At 55.7% G+C, this 17,038-nt stretch overlaps 1 protein-coding gene across 6 annotated transcripts; it reads left to right on the top strand.

Annotated features, from left to right (window-relative positions):
- Positions 1-290: 290 nt before the first annotated feature.
- On the top strand, positions 291-16,453 carry GRASP (general receptor for phosphoinositides 1 associated scaffold protein). Of its 6 annotated transcripts, XM_030816516.1 has the most exons (10): positions 291-481; positions 1,404-1,499; positions 7,212-8,130; positions 10,057-10,106; positions 11,741-11,795; positions 11,900-12,002; positions 14,251-14,344; positions 14,441-14,507; positions 14,699-14,765; positions 15,257-16,453. In XM_030816516.1, the coding sequence occupies exons 3-10, from the start codon at positions 7,885-7,887 to the stop codon at positions 15,760-15,762; spliced, it is 1,188 nt and encodes a 395-aa protein (XP_030672376.1). In that variant the 5' UTR covers positions 291-481; positions 1,404-1,499; positions 7,212-7,884; the 3' UTR covers positions 15,763-16,453. The 6 variants fall into 6 exon arrangements, with proteins under 6 accessions (XP_030672376.1, XP_030672378.1, XP_030672374.1 ...); XM_030816518.1 differs by lacking the exon at positions 1,404-1,499; XM_030816514.1 differs by lacking the exon at positions 1,404-1,499 and having other exon boundaries at positions 6,581-8,130.
- Positions 16,454-17,038: the final 585 nt, after the last annotated feature.

Below are 17,038 nucleotides of genomic sequence, written 5' to 3'. Positions count from 1 at the left end.
GTACTTTGCTAAAGTATAATTGTGGCTCTCTTTGATCTATCTACCTGTTCATTGGAAAGAAAGACAGAGTGGTTTGTAGTGAATCTCAGCCTGGTTCAAATGAAGGCCCCTTACAGGCCATCCTGTGAATAGTCAGTCATCTTGCCAGGCATGGACCTAAAATTCACTAGGCTATGATTGCAGGCTCAACTCTACCATTTTGAAAATCAGAATGGCAACCATTCTAGTGCCTCTTCCTGTGCCTTTGAAGGTTGCCAACAATGTTTCATCTTAGCAAGGCCTGTGACACAGGAGGCTTGACTTCACTTGAATGTTGTATCGCTTGGGTTATTGTTTCACATAGCTTAAATTTCTCTCCCCCAGCCCATATGTCTTCTGACCTTTACAGGCCTTAGAACGTGCTTGCTAAACACAACCAAACCAGAATGAGGAGTGGTGGAGTTCAAGAGACTCAGGAACGTAAGAGGAATGCACAGCACAGGTGAGGGAAGTAGGAGAAGCCCTGGGTCAGGCCAGGAATGGTGTTACTAGTCAGGGTTCCCCAGAGAAACGGAATCGATAGGATGGATGGACAGACAGACTGGAAAGAGAGATGACTCATGGTTGTGTGGGCTGCAAGGCAGGGTAGCAGGCTCAGAGACCCAGGGAAGAATTGATGTCGCAGTCCTAGGGGCAGAATCCTTTCTCAGGACACCTCAGCCTTTTCTCTTAAGGCCTTCAATTGGTTGGATGAAGTCCACCCACATTATGGAGGGATAATATGCTTTACTCAAAGTCTACTGATTTAAATGTGAATCACGTCTAAAATACCTTCACAGCAACATCTGGAATAGCATATGATGAAACAGCTGGACAACTATCCTGAAAGTTATTGGGGATTCCATGGTCAGAGGATGGGATTTAAGGAATATGGAAGATATCCCTGGGTTCTTCTGAGAATTCTCCTTGGAAGCCAAAATGGGGGGTTAATGGGGGTTTAGGGCAGTTTAAGGAACAATTGGATAGCCTGGGCTCTTTTAATAAGTATTTGTCGAGCAACCTTAATGAATGGAGTGGTAGGTAGAATAGAAAGCTATGGCGAAACCCCATCTCTACTAAAAATACAAAAATTAGGTGTGGTGGCGCACACCTGTAATCCCAGTTACTCAGGAGGCTGAGGCATGAGAATCACTTGAACCTGGGAGGTGGAGGTTGAAGGTTGCAGGTTGCAGGTTGCAGGTTGCAGTGAGCCGAGATTGCACCACTGCACTCCAGCCTGGGCAACAGAGGAAGAGTGTGTCTTAAAAAGAAAAAAGAAAAGAAAGCTAAACAATCCATGGTCCCTGCCCTTCAAGGAGTTTATAATCTAGACAGATAGGATTTGTACAGGCAGCAATACCAGATTTGGGCAAACCCCATTACAGAGCAGTATGCAAAGTACCATGGGACCACAGATGAGGTGTCTCGGGGAAGAAGTAACATATCCGTGCCCTCCAGTGGCTCCCTACCTGGTGGAATGGGTGAGTAAACAGATAGGATGGAAGGAGATCAGTACTCCCATAGGGATAGAATACTGTGGGAAGAGGTTGGGGGCAAGAGAGGGACATCTATTTCGGCCTGCTGACTGAGGAGAGGAGGGGGTTTTAGTCAAAAAGAATTGCCAATCAAGAACCACAGATGTTCAGTATGGCGGGGGTGTGATGAGGGAGCCTGCTAGAGCTGTTCCCATGCTGAGTTCTGAAAGGTCAGGAATTCATCCAGGGGCCAGAAATGGCAAATAGGTAACACCAATGCCATCACTTGCCCTGTGACAGCTACCTCAGACTGTACTAATCTATCAGTAATTTGTCCTCTTGAGTTGGTCTCCACATTTTTCTCAACAGCGTGCTTACTGTCCCATAAGTTAAAACACATTTGTCATTCTTGATGTAGGGAATAGGCCACTGGAGGGTGTCTTGGTCAGCTCTGGCTGCTGCTGCTAAGTACCTTAGATTGATGGCTGGACATGGTGGCTTATGCCTGTAATCCCAGCACTTTGGGAGGCAGAGGTGGGCGGATCACTTGAGGTCAGGAGTTTGAGACTAGCCTGGCCAACATGGCGAAACCCCGCTGCTGCTAAAAATACAAAAATTAGCCAGGCATGATTGTGCACACCTGTAATCCCAGTTACTTGGGAGGCTGAGGCAGGAGAATTGCTTGAACCCAGGAGGTGGAGGTTGCAGTGAGCCAAGATCATGCCACTGCACTCCAGCCTGGGTGACAGAGTGAGACACAATCTCAAAAAAAAAAAAAAAAGTTCCTTGGATAGGATAATATGGATTGGGTAATTTATAAACAATATAAATGTAATGCTCACAGTTCTCGGGGCTGGGAAGTCCCAGATCGAGGGGTCAAGAGGTTCAGTGTCTGGTGAGGGCCTGTTCTCCTAGATGGCATTTTCTGTGTCTTCACATGGTGGAAGGGGAAAACAGGCTCCCTCAAGCCTCTTTTATAAGGGCATTAATTCCATTCATGAGGGCAGAGCCCTCGTGACCTAATCACCCCCTAAAGATCCCACGTCTCAATACTATCACATTGGGTATTAGGTTCCAACATAGGAATTTTAGAGGTACACCATCATTCAGACCATGGTAGAGGATTTTAAGCAAGGGAGTGATGTGATCCTGTTTGTCTTTTGGGAAAATCACAGTGCTGACTTTAGAAAGGAATTGTAGTGGTGGCAGAGTAAGAAAAGCTGGGAAGGGGCGGGGCGCAGTGGCTCACACCTGTAATCCCAGCACTTTGAGAGGCCGAGACGGGTGAATCACCAGGTCGGGAGATTGAGACCATCCTGGCTAACACAGTGAAACCTCATCTCTACTAAAAATACAAAAAATTTTGCCAGACGTGATGGCACACGCCTATAATCCCAGCTACTTGGGAGGCTGAGGCAGGAGGATCGCTTGAACCTGGGAGGCGGAGTTTGCAGTGAACCTAGATCACTCCACTGCACTCCAGCCTGGGCGACAGAGTGAGACTGTGTCTCAAAAAAAAAAAAAAAAAAAGAAATGCTGGGAAGGGCCGGGCGCGGTGGCTCATGCCTGTAATCCCAGCACTGTTAGAGGCAGAGGCGGGCAGATCACCCAAGGTCAAGAGTTCGAGACCAGCCTGACCAACATGGTGAAACCTCATCTCAACTAAAAATACAAAATTAGCCGGGCGTGGTGGCACTTGCCTGTAATCCTGGCTACATGGGAGGCTGAGGCAGGAGAATCGCTTAAACCCAGGAGGCAGAGGTTGCAGTGAGCCAAGATTGCGCCATTACGCTCCAGCCTGGGCAACAAGAACAAAACTCCGTCTCAAAAAAAAAAAAAAGGAAGAAGCTGGGAACAACAGCAGGAGAGAGAGTGGGTAGAATACTCAGGTTTGGGGCATAATCAGATGTGAATGGTGAGGGAAAGAGGAAAGCTGACTTCAGTTTGGAGTAAAAGAATCTTAGCCTGGCAGTTCTGCATATGTGTTTGGGGGTTGGGGGGTTGGTGCACAACACTGTCCCCTGGGAGAGGGAACCAGGGATGAAACAGCTGAGCAAGTGTGTTTGCCAAGCGGAAAGAGATGCGGGCAGTCTAGGGCCCTAAGAACTGCCATTTTCTTTCTTCACTATGTGCACCTGTTCTGAAATGAGGCCGGGTAAGATAACATAACACATACCCTATGTCTTAGGAGTTGTGTGCAGATGCTGTAGGAAACCTGGAGACTTAACCTTCCTTCCTTCTGCCACTCCAGCCCGTTCATGCCAGAGATGCCCTGCCATTTTCATCCAAGAGGCCAGATGGTCCCTGGCCTTTGAACAGGACTAGACCCAGAGACCACCCACATTCAATGCAAATAAACTGCAACATCTACCTTGATCCTACTCCAAGACCCCCTGGGATCAGATCTTTGGACTGTGCCAGATCAACCATACTGCTAGATTCTCTCTTCTAGGTCCCCGAACACGCACAGACACTGTCCCATGGAAATGGTTGGGCAATAGGAGCCACGAAGTAAAACAGCCACTCCCCGCCGAGTCAGCTGCCCACCAGCTGTCCACCGCCCACAAGAGGGGATGTCATGCAACTGGGGGCCCAGCCCCTCCTCATTCCTGACAGACCAGAGAGCCAGGGCGCCAGGCCCTCTCCCTCCCACCTCCCCAGCTTAGGGGCAGTGACAGTACCCGGTGAGGAACTCCCAGTAAACTATTCATCTCTGCCAGTTCCGGGCCCTGCTGATGGACAAGGCCCATGTTAGAGCTCTGAGACTTAGGTCAGACACCAGAGGGGCCAGCACTAGCCCCAAGTGCTCTGACTTCATCATGGTACCCTAGAGCTTAAGCTGCTCAGTGGAAGACTCAGCTCTCCCAATTTCCTCCACAGGGGGCTGCTGACTGTTACATAGCCAGGCAAGGGGTTGCCCTGAAGAGAAGGAGTGTTACCTAGGCCTTGTCCTTTAGCTGCGCCCCCACCATCTAAGCCCCCACCCCAGGCCAGCCAGGAGTGTCAGGAGCCAGGGCAGGCAGAGCAAAGGAAGGGAAACCTGAGAGCTCATTCTGAGAGAGGCTGGCTTGGAAAGAAGGTACAGATTGAGTACAGATGTCTGAGGAGCCAGAGCGGTGGAGGTTTTGTGGGGAGGCTTCCTGGAGGGAGGAGGAGGGGGATGTATCCTGGTATGAAGCTGCAGGTGGTGTGCAGAATGCTTCCCCCACCGCCCAAGCTTTAAAGGGCTGCAGAAGATAGGATGAAAACAGATGCTAGCCAAGAGACTCAAGCTTAGGAGAAAGCTGTGGAGAGTTGAAGGCAAAGCTTTAGAGGCCTCATATATACCGCCTGGCATGCGAAGGTTAGTGCACCAAGAAGGCCCGCCAGCTGTCTGCCTTCTCCCTGCTGAATTTCACCTGCAGCAGAAGCAGCTTTGATGCAAAAAACTTCCTAACTGACTTGGCTGTGAGATTCCAGAATTCAGTGACCAAAGTGGAGCTTGGCATCCCAGTTGTGCCCAGATCCTCTTGGGAGGAAGAGGAGCCGTGGGGGATCCTGAAACAGAGCTGGGATTCCAGGTGGAGTCTTCCAGCCTTTCCGCCTGGCTTCAAGATTTTCCACCGAGACTCATGGCCACCAGAGGGCATAACCACTCCACAGTATGGCATCCTGGGCTCCAGGGGCGCCTCCTTGGAGAAACTGGGGAAATTGGGAGGAGGAAGCAGGCAGGGATCTCTGAGCTCTCAGGGAGCGACCAGCAGCTGAATTAAACAGTCTCTGGAGTCGAGACTTGGGTTCTAGTGGGTTCTAGTCCCTGTTGTGATTCTGTCTTTCTCTCTCTGGCTTCAGTTCCTTCTGTTAAATGAGGGCTTGGACCATACGCTATCCTTTCCAGACCATAGGGCCATTTCTGGCTCTGAAATCCCAGGATTTAAGGAATCACACAAAGGACTTGATAAAAATTGCATTTCCTGGGCCCACCCTTACTCTGGGGTTCTCTATGGCTTTCTGCCTAGCAAGAGGAGGAAACAAGGTGTGAATTTCAGTCCTCTGGTGGTGTTCACTCACTTGGAGGCCTGGAGGTGGACTGCCCTGCATAAACTGGGGAAGTCTGCCTCCACATCAGCTGAAGGATGACTGGCTCCACAGGCTGTTAGACACAGGGGCTGTGCCACACCTGTGGCATCCACTTCTCCAGGTTTCAGGCAAGGGGACATGTCCCTTAGGTAACCCTCTGTGATAGCTGGGGTGGCTCCTTCACCGAGGAGGTTGTGCAAGATGCCCTTTTGCTGGGTCCCTTTGGGGATAAGCAATGGAATGAATGGAATATATATCATTGTCTCTCCGCTTTGCGTTTCCCCCTCCCGCCCCCCACAGATGCTGTCTGTCAGGAGCAGGCAACAGACGGTCCCAGGGTCCATCTGTGCTAATGCTTCACAATAGAGTCCCATGTTTCCCCACCGACACCCCCTCGGCCCCTCAGCTGATGGCCACTTGGTGGTGCCAAGGCGGGAGGTGGGAGGAGGGAGAAGAAGGCACTAAGAGAGCTACCTCTTAGCTCCTGGCAGTCCTCAATCCACCCCGGCCCCCCACCCAACAAGCATCCTGCCATCTGGACTTGTGCAATCACTGAGGGGCGGAAAAGCACCCTCTTCCACCCACACCTCTTGTAGGGGATGGGGGCCTAGAGGACTGGGGATGGGGAGGAGAACACAGAGTCAAGGAGACTAGAGAAGAAGAAGACTGAGCCAGGCGCGAGAACTGAGACAGGCAGGAGGTAGAAAGCCTTTCCTGGCCTCGCAGGTGGACGTGGCCATTGCCCCTCTGTGCTCCTTATGCCACATGCCTAACACAGCACATGTGCAAGGTACCACTCCCTACCAGGCCAAGAGCCTCTGTAACCCCAGTGCCTAGCCAGTACCTGGCACACAGCAGGGCTTAAATGTTGGACAACATCACAGAGTGGTTAGATTGCAGGCTCTGGAACCAGGCTGCCTGGCTTTGAATCTCAGCTCTGCCGCTGAGTGACTTAGGGCAAATTACTTATCTTCTCTGGGCCTCAGTTTCCTCATCTGTAAGGGAGGATAATGGTGCTTATTTCGTAGGGTTGTTATGGAGACCAAGTGAGTTAATGCATGTATGTAAAAGGACACACAGAACAAACAGTGTGCATAGCACATGGTAAGTGCTCAATAAATGTTAACGGTGAAGGCATAACAGATTTGGGAAGACTGGGGGAGGAGGGGACAGACAGGGGCACCGCATTGCCGCCTCTGCTTCTTGGCCGATGGGTGCTGGGACATGGAGTCCCCAGCTTGTGCTGCTGACGCCCTGTGGTGGCTAGCCGCTCTTTAGACACCAGACGCTGCCTTCCACTTCCTCCTCTCACTTCTTATTCGGGCACCACTGACGACAGAGACTTCGGCTGGGCCATTCCCGCCTCTCCTACCGCCTGGCAGCCATGGTAACAGCCTGGGGGATGGTCCCTAAGATGGGGTCAGAGATGGCTGAGCATGGCCATCCCCTGAGCCCTGAACTCCCACTCAGCCTGGGCTCATCCCAACCTCCTGAGTCAAGTCCATAGTAAGCGTCTGTCTGCTGGGAAGGGGGATCTGAACCCGGCATCAGGAGCTGAGGAAAGGTGTTTCCAGCAGGGATCACTCAAGCCCCTCGGAGGGGACAGGCCAGAACTAAGCCTACTGCTTTCAGGATTTCCACCTCTTCCCTTTCTCCTAGACGTGCGAACAGGGGGCAGCCTCTTTCGGATCTTCTGGGGCAGCTGTGTCAAGGGAAAATCCTGGGCCCTCTCACTCCCTGGGGGCTTCTGCGCAGCGAGTTCAGGGAGCCTCCTCCCTCCTCCGTCGGGCCTCCACCCCGCCTCCTGCGCAGCCCCGCTGCCGCTCTCCTTGCCCTAGAGTCTCCTGCAGCCCCTTGGATGCCCGTGACTCTCCCTACCTCCCCGACTCCCCAGGCTTCTTACAGTGACCTTTTACCGTGCCCCCCTCCATGAATCGCCAGAGCTATTCGTCCCTAAATTTCAAACCTTTCGCAATGTCCCTTCACAGACCCCTCCAGGTATCACGTAGCCCCGAGCCCCGCCCCGGGGGCCTCATCCCGCCCCTTCGCGTCCGCGGCTCGGTTTCCCCCACTGAGCGCGCAGCTCCCGCAGCTTCCTCGGCCGTCGAGCGCCGTGGGCGGGTCTCCAGGGCGGCTGCGCCCCGCGGGGAGGGTCCTGCGTCTGGGGGCGAGGCCACCCGAGGCAGCTCCCCGCCCGCCCCCAACCCCGCCCCGCTCTCGGAGCCTATAAAGGGAGGCGACCCGCGGCCCGCCCGGCTGGCATCCCCCAGCCGCCGCCAGCCCCGCCGAGCGGAGCCAGCGCAGTCTCTGAGGGGCGCCCGGCGCCGGAGCCATGACCCTCCGCCGACTCAGGAAGCTGCAGCAGAAGGAGGAGGCGGCGGCCACCCCGGACCCCGCCGCCCGGGCTCCCGACTCGGAAGTCGCGCCCGCCGCTCCGACCCCGACCCCGGGACCCCCTGCCGCAGCCGCCACCCCTGGGCCCCCAGCGGACGAGCTGTACGCGGCGCTGGAGGACTATCACCCAGCCGAGCTGTACCGCGCGCTCGCCGTGTCCGGGGGCACCCTGCCCCGCCGAAAGGTGCGTCCCCTGCCCGCCTTCGGGACCTGCTCAGCCCCTCTCCGACCCCCTACACGGCCTCCTGACTCCGCAGTGCCCTCTCCTCGGCGTCCGCGGAGTCCCCCACCTTCTTCCCCGGCCCGCTGGGCGCCTCGACTCCCCGCGTTCCCCGCTGCTCCGAAGGCCGTGGCCTCTCGCCTGCACCCCGCGCCCAGGCTCAGTGGCTCTCAACTCCGCGCCCCAAGCGCTCCCCCTCTCTCCCTCCTTGACTCCTCCCAGCACCCTCCTTCTTCTACTCGCTCCATCTGGCTTTCTGCCCCCCATGCCCTGAGGGCCTCCCCGTGGCCTGGTGTCTTGGGTCCCCAGGATCCCCTCGCCCGAGGGGCAGAGACAGCCCCAGACAAGTTGAAGGTCCGAGAGCCCCCGGTGGGAGAAGTGGGCGGGTGGCTGCGCCGCGTGCGTTCTCACTCTGAGGAAGTGCGTGGGGAGCCGCTGACTCCGGAGAGCACACCCTTCCGAGGGGACTCCCCGATTCCTGGGCTCGGGGCCTGCCGCCTGGCCCCACGTCTGACGTGCGGGGCGCGAGGGCCACGGCTCCCTGGACTTCTGTCGGAACCGGACGCAGTGGGAGGGGTCGCAGGGCGCCCGCGGGGCAGGAAGGATGCGGGCCGCGCCCACCTCTGAGTCCCCTCTGCCAGCCTCTTCCTCTGGCCCCAGGGGACCTGAGGCTCAGAACCTACACAACACCAGGTTAAGGAGAGGGGACTGGTGGCCTTTCCTCACCCAGCCGCCCTCCTTCGCCCCTGGCCCCCAGCTAGCCCCCACACAATGAACAGCTTGTTGAGAATTTGCATTTTATGAAAATCATGTTGAAAGACAAAGGGGTCTCTCTGTGCTGCCCAGTCCTTCCTCCCTGGCCATTTGGGAACTGTCCCCACCCCTGAGGCCAATCTGGTTCTGACCCTTCTCTTACTTGCCTTGGGCAGCCTGGGGGGAGGGTTAGCAAAGGCACAGACCAGAAAGGCTCTGGGCTGTGCAGGCTCCAAAGAAAACGGCTGCTCTGGGACTGGACCTCCTCCAAGGACCAAAAAGTTAGGGAGGGTGAGAGACTAGTTTATCAAGGACCCTGAAGAGACAGGAATCTTCATCTCTCATCCTTCCTCCACACCCCCCACCATCGCCCCTAAAGAACTCCCAATCTCGCTCCTTTAGTGAGACTTGCTGACAAGTTTGACATCTAAGATGTTTTGTCCCAGAAAGCACAAAATATATGGCAATGGACAGAGAGACCCAGGTATAGCTGGGCACAGCTGGTCACCTGCAGCTGAGATCCACAACTGGTCCCTGAAACGGCCTGTACCTTAGGAGACCTGGCACCTCTGACCCCAAATTCTGGCTGGGATTGCCAGCCCTTCAGGCCAGGGTCCCTGACCCCAGCCCTCCCAAGCCACTGTCCGTAGCTGAGAAATTAGATGGAGAGACCCAACTGGCAGAAGGTCCTCAGAGCACCTTGATAGGTGAGCCCAGGGGACACCTATCCTCTGAATCCCACTGAGGAAGAGCCCCTGCCTCAGCTTTGGGAGTCTGGATGGCCTGAGCCTCTACAGACATGGGCCCTAGGGGTGGAGACCATTCTAGAATAATGATCTCCCCACCTGCTGCCAGTGTGGAAACCAGCAAGGGCTTAGAGATTCATGGATCTGGAACCCAGGAGGATGGTTGTGTCACTGCAGTCCCAGATACGAAGGTAAGGCCTGTAGAGAAAGTTGAGGAGTGGTGCCAGTAGTGGCGCTTGGCAAATAGTTCCACCAGCACCAAAGCAGGTGTGGATGTGGAGTTGGGAAGGGGCAGACAGGAAGTGGGTCGCTGTGTCCAGGGTAGTGCTCCCAGTGTCTGCTCAAGGACAGTCCCGCCTCACCTGCTCCTTCTGACCATCTTACTGCCCAGGGCTCAGGATTCCGCTGGAAGAATCTCAGCCAGAGTCCTGAACAGCAGCGGTGAGTCACCAGCACCCAGCCCCTGCCATGGTCCAAAGGGGTGAGGTGCTGGGTTGGGGGGTGCCAGGACAGCATCTCAGCCTAGCGAGGGTAGTCATTCTCCTAGCCTTTAAGCATGGCTCCTGGCTGGGAGTGAGGGCAGGTGGGGGTGTGGGCTGTGTGAAGGGGGTGGCAGAGAAAGGAGGTAGGGACTTTTGAGTCATTAGGTACTCTTCAACACACCCCCAGTCCCTGCCAGTTACCACTCCCTGGGGAGATCTGGATGAATGGATGTGGGAGTTGGGAGGGGGTGTAGGCAAAGTCTATGGGGAACGTCCTAACCCAGGCCTCCTGGGCTCCCCTGAGCCCTCCCAGCCTGGGCAAACCCCATGGTCCCAGACCTTAGCCAGGCTGTGTCCAGCTGCTTGGGGCTGGCTGCCCCTGCCTCCAGAATGTCAGTCCTCTTCTGGTCTCAGCCTGTGACAGCTGTCTTAGGAGGGATCTGAGTGTGGGCAGAAGTAGGTGCTGACACCAGGCCCTGGGACCCCACAGTTTCCCTTCCCTACTCATGTCCCACCCCTGATTTGGGCTTGACTTTCTCTAAAATGGATCAGCAAACTGGCCTGCTGGACAGATTGGCCTGTTTGGCCCTTGAGCTAATAATTTTTAAAGAGTTGTAAAAATAAAAACAAATAACAATATATGAGAGATCATAAGGGGCCTGCAAAGAAAGCCTAAAGTATTTACCATCTGGCCCTTTGCAGAAAAAGTTTGCTGACCCTTCCAAAAAACCCTAGAACACTGGGGTAGACGCGGAACTCCCAGCCACTCCGCTCCCTGCCCCAATAGTACAGAGAGGGGAAAGGCCTGCTGTTCAGTGAGAGGGGCTTGAGCTGGAGTGGGGAGGTGCTGCTCAGCATTTGGGGGAATATCTGGGTCAGGCTGGGAGCGGAGAAGCCTGGGCTCCAGGGCCTTTCCGAGGCTGAGCTACTTGAAGGGGCCTTTGGAGGCTGCTTTAACTCTGCGTCTGGCTGGGAGGGAAGGAAGGGGGTGGGAGTGGGCAGAGGAAACTGGGCTCCCCCAGCAGGCGAGGATCTGGAGCAGCTCCAGACCATTGTGTCCAGCGGGCAGGCCTTCAGTGCGGGAAGGGGCGGCCTCGAGGCTCCCCTCCCCCAGCCCCCACATCTGGTGGGCTGGCCCTAGCATAGCTGGGAGGAGCAGCTGTGGTCTTGCTGAGCCTCGTGACTGGCCTCTGGGGGTGGGGCCAGTCCTCTCTCCAAAGCTGTGGAACAGAGGAGGCTCCAGGCTGTGGCTGAATTTGGGGCCTTAGCTAGTCAGTAAGCGGTACTGTAGGGCTCACTGGAAAGCTGGGATGTGGCTAAAAAACTCAGCCGGCCCATCCTTCAGGGGACTGGCCCTTCTCTGTGCTTCCCTCCCACCACTAGAGGCTGGATTGGTTCTCTGTGGCTCCATGAGGCTGATTTCAGTTGGGTATGGGAAAGACATTCCAATAATCTGTGATGAGACTGAGCTGTCACTGGAGACTGAGTCCTGCTGGAATGTTCTAGACCAGTTGTCAATATCCAGGGAGGCCCAAGCTATGGGACTGCTACACCTTTTAATCCTGATTGTCTTGACCCCTGTGTCTCTTGCAGGAAAGTGCTGACGTTGGAGAAGAAGGATAACCAGACCTTCGGCTTTGAGATCCAGGTGGGAGAAGCTGCACACAGGGGTTGGGGGGGGTTGGACGGCCAGCCTAAGGGATGAACGGACTTGTCCCAACCCTGGGCTGAGGGTCCCCTTGTCCATTACAGACTTATGGACTTCACCACCGGGAGGAGCAGCGTGTGGAAATGGTGACCTTCGTCTGCCGAGTTCATGAGTCTAGCCCTGCCCAGCTGGCTGGGCTCACACCAGGTGGGGCCTGAGCCCAGGACACCCAGGTCTGGGAAGGGGATATGACCTTACTCCCAAGCAAAGGGGGTGAGAAATCTCTCCTGAAATCAATTCCTCTTCCTTTTCCTTCTTTGAGAAGGCCAGAAAGAAGAATGGATAGAATCTGGACTTTGGATCTAGGCAAATTTGCCATGTACTGTGTGATCTTGCACAGCCCCATCTACCAAATGAGGGTAATAATGCATCCAAACATCACAGTGTGGGCAAGGGGATTCCCTGGGCACAGCGCCAGGGCCTAATTAATGGTGGATGCTGCTGCTGCTGCTCTGATTCCTCCCAGCAACCTGGCAGTCAGCATGGGCAGGAGCCGGGGAAGAAGCAACATTCCATTGAGTCTGCTTGATATTGGGGATCAGGCCAATCCTGCCCCCATATGGGCCCAACGCTGAGGAACCGATGTTACTCCCTTTTAAAAACATTAAAAACTGTTTTTTTAAGAGACAGGGCCTCAGTCTGTCACCCAGGCTGGAGTGCAGTGGCATGATCATAACTCATTATAACCTTGAACTCCTGGGCTCAAGCGATCCTCCTGTTGCCTCTGCCTCCCAAAGCAATATGTTACTTCCTCTAACAAGGAAATTATGCCTCAGTAGGAGACTCCTGGATTGAGCAGATCTAGAGTCCCTAGGTTCCAGGAAGGGCAGCCTGAAACTGTATGAATCAATCCCCCCTCCACCATCTTTGCCCCTAAGCCCCTACCTCCTTCCTACTTACCAGCAGCCCATGCTAGCTATCTTAGTCCATTTTCTGTTACCATAACAGAATACGTGAGATTGGGTAATTATAAAGAAAAGAGGTTTATTTAGCTCATGGTTCTGGAGGCTGGGAAGTTCAAGACTGGGTGGCCGCATCAGGCGAGGGCCTCATGCTGCGTTCTGACATGATGGATGACATCTCATGGCAGGAACGCCTGCAAGAGTGGTGAGTAGGCACATGCAAAAGAGACAAAACATAGGTGATCTTCCTTTATAGCAACCCACCCGCCAGGTAACTAAACCCGTCTTGCCAGAGCAAGAACTCACTCCCCAAAAACAGCATGGATCCCTTCACTAGGCAGATCCCTTCATGGCCCAAATGCTTTTTTTTTTTTTTTTTTTTTTTTTTTTGAGACAGAGTTTCTTTCACTCTTGTTGCCCAGGCTGGAGTGCAATGGCGTGATCTCGGCTCACTGCAACCTCTGCCTCCCAGATTCAAGCAATTCTCTTGCCTCAGCCTCCCGAGTAGCTGGGATTACAGGCACCGGCCACCACGCCCAGCTCCTTTTTGTACTTTTAGTAGAGATGGGGTTTTGCCTTGTTGGCCAGGCTGGTCTCGAACTCCTGACCTCAGGCGATCCACCCGCCTCGGCCTCCCAAAGTGCGGGATTACAGGCATGAGCCACCGCGCCCGGCCCCAAATGCCTCTTGAAGGTCCTACCATCTCTCAATACTGTTACGTTGGGGATGAAGGCTCAACATGAGTTTTGAGGACAAATCATATTTAAATGGTAGCAGTAGCCAAGTGGTATACTACAACTTCTCAAGGTAGTTTCAGATCCACTCTCCCTCTGCATCATCCCTGAAGCATCCACAGCAGGGATCCATACCCCTTTTTACAGATGGGAATGGGGCCCTGACATGGGGCACACTGTACTTGAGGTCAGGAGGCTCTCCAGTGGTGCAGGGTAGCAGAACTATCCCTCTGGGGGCCAGTCATTCCCTGTGCTTCTCTTCCATCACCAGAGGCTGGACTGATTCTCTGTGGATCCATGAGGCCCTGCCATGCCTGGGGCCAGGGTCGGTTCCCAGCTGGGTGCTGCTCACCTGCCCTTCCCTGAATTGACTGGGTCTTAGGGCCAGCGTGGACTGGACAGAAATAACCAAATCTGAGGGCAGCCCAGGGTCCTGGGTGGGCTTAGCTTTGGGACAGAACTTCTTGAGGGTAGAGTGAGGGTGTTGGGTGTGTGAGGTCCCCGCCCTTTGGCTGGGGTGCTGGGCCTGGACAACCTGGTAATCACTACAGGCCCAGAAGAATGGCTGTGGTTCTGTGTGTTTGGATCGAGTATGAGAGATGTCAGAGGTCTACCGAGAACCATGAGGAGTTGGAGGAGGGAGTTCAGGAGTATTCCTTGGAGTTACTACCCACCCTTCTCCCCTTTCTGGCTAAGGTAGGAGGCCGGAATTCTAGCATGCCCCATGGAGCAAATCTAACCCCCTTGTCTGCCTGGCAGGGGACACCATCGCCAGCGTCAATGGCCTGAATGTGGAAGGCATCCGGCATCGAGAGATTGTGGACATCATTAAGGCATCAGGCAATGTTCTCAGGTATGTCTAGGAGCCGAGGTGCCTGAATTCCTGAGCTCAGCCTCTTGGTATTTCCTCAGCCTGTGGCTCACTCAGCCTTTGATTCCCCAACCTCAGACTGGAAACTCTATATGGGACATCAATTCGGAAGGCGGAACTGGAGGCTCGTCTGCAGTACCTGAAGGTAGGGGAACCTAGATAATGTCCGGCCTCCACCCTCCTCTTCCCAAGCCTCTGCCCTGTGGGGGGTCACTTATAGCTGAATCTCCTTTAACTGAAGGTTTCTTCTGTCTACTCCCCGATCCCTCGTCTGTACCCACGTCCTGCTAGTTTCCTGCTAGCTTGTGACAGTGGGGTGGGGACTGTCTCTTGCAGCAAACCCTGTATGAGAAGTGGGGAGAGTACAGGTCCCTAATGGTGCAGGAGCAGCGGCTGGTGCATGGTGAGTAGATCCCGGGGTGTGAGGGGCCACTTGTTCTGCTACAGACACCCCATCTGCGCTTCCCCCTCGGAACTGGCGGGTTCTAGTAAAGAAGGGTTTACTAGTAAACCGCCACAGTAAAGCAAGGTTTGTTGAGCTACTGCTACTGTGGGTACTGCCGCACCCACGTTTCTGGTTATTCTCACACGAGCCCTCTGCAGGTAAGTAACAGACAGTGTCATCTTCACGTTACAGAGGGCAACACCAGGGCTCAAAGAGTTTGTGTCCATTCTTTCCGAGGCCCGTTTGTGCTAAGCGGCCCCCATAAGGATCTGAGTGATAATTCCTGATTTGCGGGTGAGGGAAGTAGGGTCTCAGGTTTGTGCCTGGCCAGGGCCACAGAGATGGTCAGCAGGACGGAGCAGGGATGCCCCGCCCATGCCCTCGACCCTTTGCGGAGGACACCACGGCCCAGGCCTGACCCGCCTCCCACCTCTCCCGTCTCTGCGCAGGCCTGGTGGTGAAGGATCCCAGCATCTACGACACGCTGGAGTCGGTGCGCTCCTGCCTGTACGGCGCGGGCCTGCTCCCGGGCTCGCTGCCCTTCGGGCCTCTGCTCGCCGTTCCCGGGCGTCCCCGCGGAGGCGCCCGACGGGCCAGGGGCGACATCGACGACGCCGTCTACCACACGTGCTTCTTCGGGGACTCCGAGCCGCCGGCGCTGCCGCCCCCGCCGCCCCCGGCCCGCGCCTTGGGCCCGGGCCCCGCCGAGACCCCTGCCGTGGGGCCGGTCCCCGGGCCGCGGGCCGCGCTGAGCCGAAGCGCCAGTGTGCGGTGCGCGGGCCCTGGCGGGGGCGGAGGCGGGGGCGCGCCGGGCGCGCTGTGGACTGAGGCCCGCGAGCAGGTCCTATGCGGCCCCGGCCTGCGCAAAACCAAGTACCGCAGCTTCCGCCGGCGGCTGCTCAAGTTCATCCCCGGACTCAACCGCTCCCTGGAGGAGGAGGAGAGCCAGCTGTAGGGGCGGGGGCGGGCAGGGAGGTATTTATTTATTTATTCGCAACAGCCAGCACTAAAAGAGGGGGAGGCCGAGCCAAGAGGACCCCAGGAGCCCAGAGCAGCGGGAGAGGGTCCTTGCTAGCCTCGGCCCGCCGGGTCGGTTCCTGGCTGGTGTCTGCTGAGGGAGTTGGGGGCCCAGCCCCTCCTCTTCTCCCCCCCCAAACCACAGTGGGAGCTGGAGCAGGGGGAGAGCCAGGCAATCGGGGGCCAAAGATGGGGGTGCTCGCCTACAGTCTGCATCTGTAGTGCCTTGTGGGGTATCCAGGAACACCCTCCCAGCAGGGGATGGGAACCCTATCCCATGCAGCCCTCTCCTCAGCTTTACTTGCTCCCCCGCCCTTAGCCTTGGGGAGAAATGGCCCGTGGTGGGCTGACCCCCCACCCTCCACACTCACAGTTCCATGACCCAGCGGGCCCCCAGGGGCATCAGGTGCTGGTCCTCCTCCCTCCTGGCCTCGACCCCTAAGGGCTTCGCCCCTCCCAGGGGCCTGTAACTAAGTCGGGTCCTGCCAGGCAGGGGGCCTGTGTTCTGTGCCCCTTGGGAGACAGGAACCGGCAAGTTCAGGTGGAGTGGGGACAGCACAGACTGTTCCACCGTTCAGCATATTGTTGCTTCTGAACCACAAACTGTATAAAATGGATGGTTTTTTGCATCTGTGTCAGTGTGGTGACTGCCTGAGGGGGAGGATTGGGCTGGGGCAAGCTCTGACTCCACCATCCCAACCCCCGCCCAACGCACACACACATCTTGTTTTCTTGCAGCCTGAAGCCAGGGAAATAGGCTGGGAGATTTAAACTTACATGTATGGGCCTGAGCTGGAGGCCCCACGCTTCTTCACAACTTGAGCCTCCCTCCCCAAATACCCAAAGCAGGTGGTGGCCAAGGCTTGCCTCAAGTCCTTAGCCATCCCTGTAGAAATACGTGTGCTCGGCATTTGGCATGCCTTTCTTCCCAGCTTCTGAGGTCTCCCTTGAGGGGCACAAGCCAGATCTGCAGGGACCTGAGGCATTACCACCTGGCCTGTGACGGGCCCAGTCACGGATCACTCTTGTTCTAGCAGTCTTCAGCGGTTTCCCATACTCCCAGGATGAGATTTTTTTTTTTTTTTTTTTTTTGAGTTGGAGTCTCCCTCTGTTGCCCAGGCTGGAGTGCAGTGGCCCTATCTCAGTTCATTGTAACCTCCGTCTCCCGGGTTCAAGTGATTCTCCCGCCTCAGCCTCCTGAGTAGCTGAGGTTA

Source organism: Nomascus leucogenys, chromosome 8 (genome assembly GCF_006542625.1).
Source record: "Nomascus leucogenys isolate Asia chromosome 8, Asia_NLE_v1, whole genome shotgun sequence".
NCBI lineage: Eukaryota > Metazoa > Chordata > Mammalia > Primates > Hylobatidae > Nomascus > Nomascus leucogenys.
Note: the sequence above shows the minus strand (reverse complement) of the source record. Positions and strands in the feature narration are given on the sequence as shown.

Excerpts from the sequence above, each read along its gene's own strand:
- GRASP (XM_030816518.1), top strand. The coding sequence starts at position 7,885 with ATGACCCTCCGCCGACTCAGGAAGCTGCAGCAGAAGGAGGAGGCGGCG. Across the intron at positions 10,107-11,740 it reads CAGAGTCCTGAACAGCAGCG|GAAAGTGCTGACGTTGGAGA; the intron begins GTGAGTCACCAG and ends TGTCTCTTGCAG. Across the intron at positions 11,796-11,899 it reads CCTTCGGCTTTGAGATCCAG|ACTTATGGACTTCACCACCG; the intron begins GTGGGAGAAGCT and ends TGTCCATTACAG.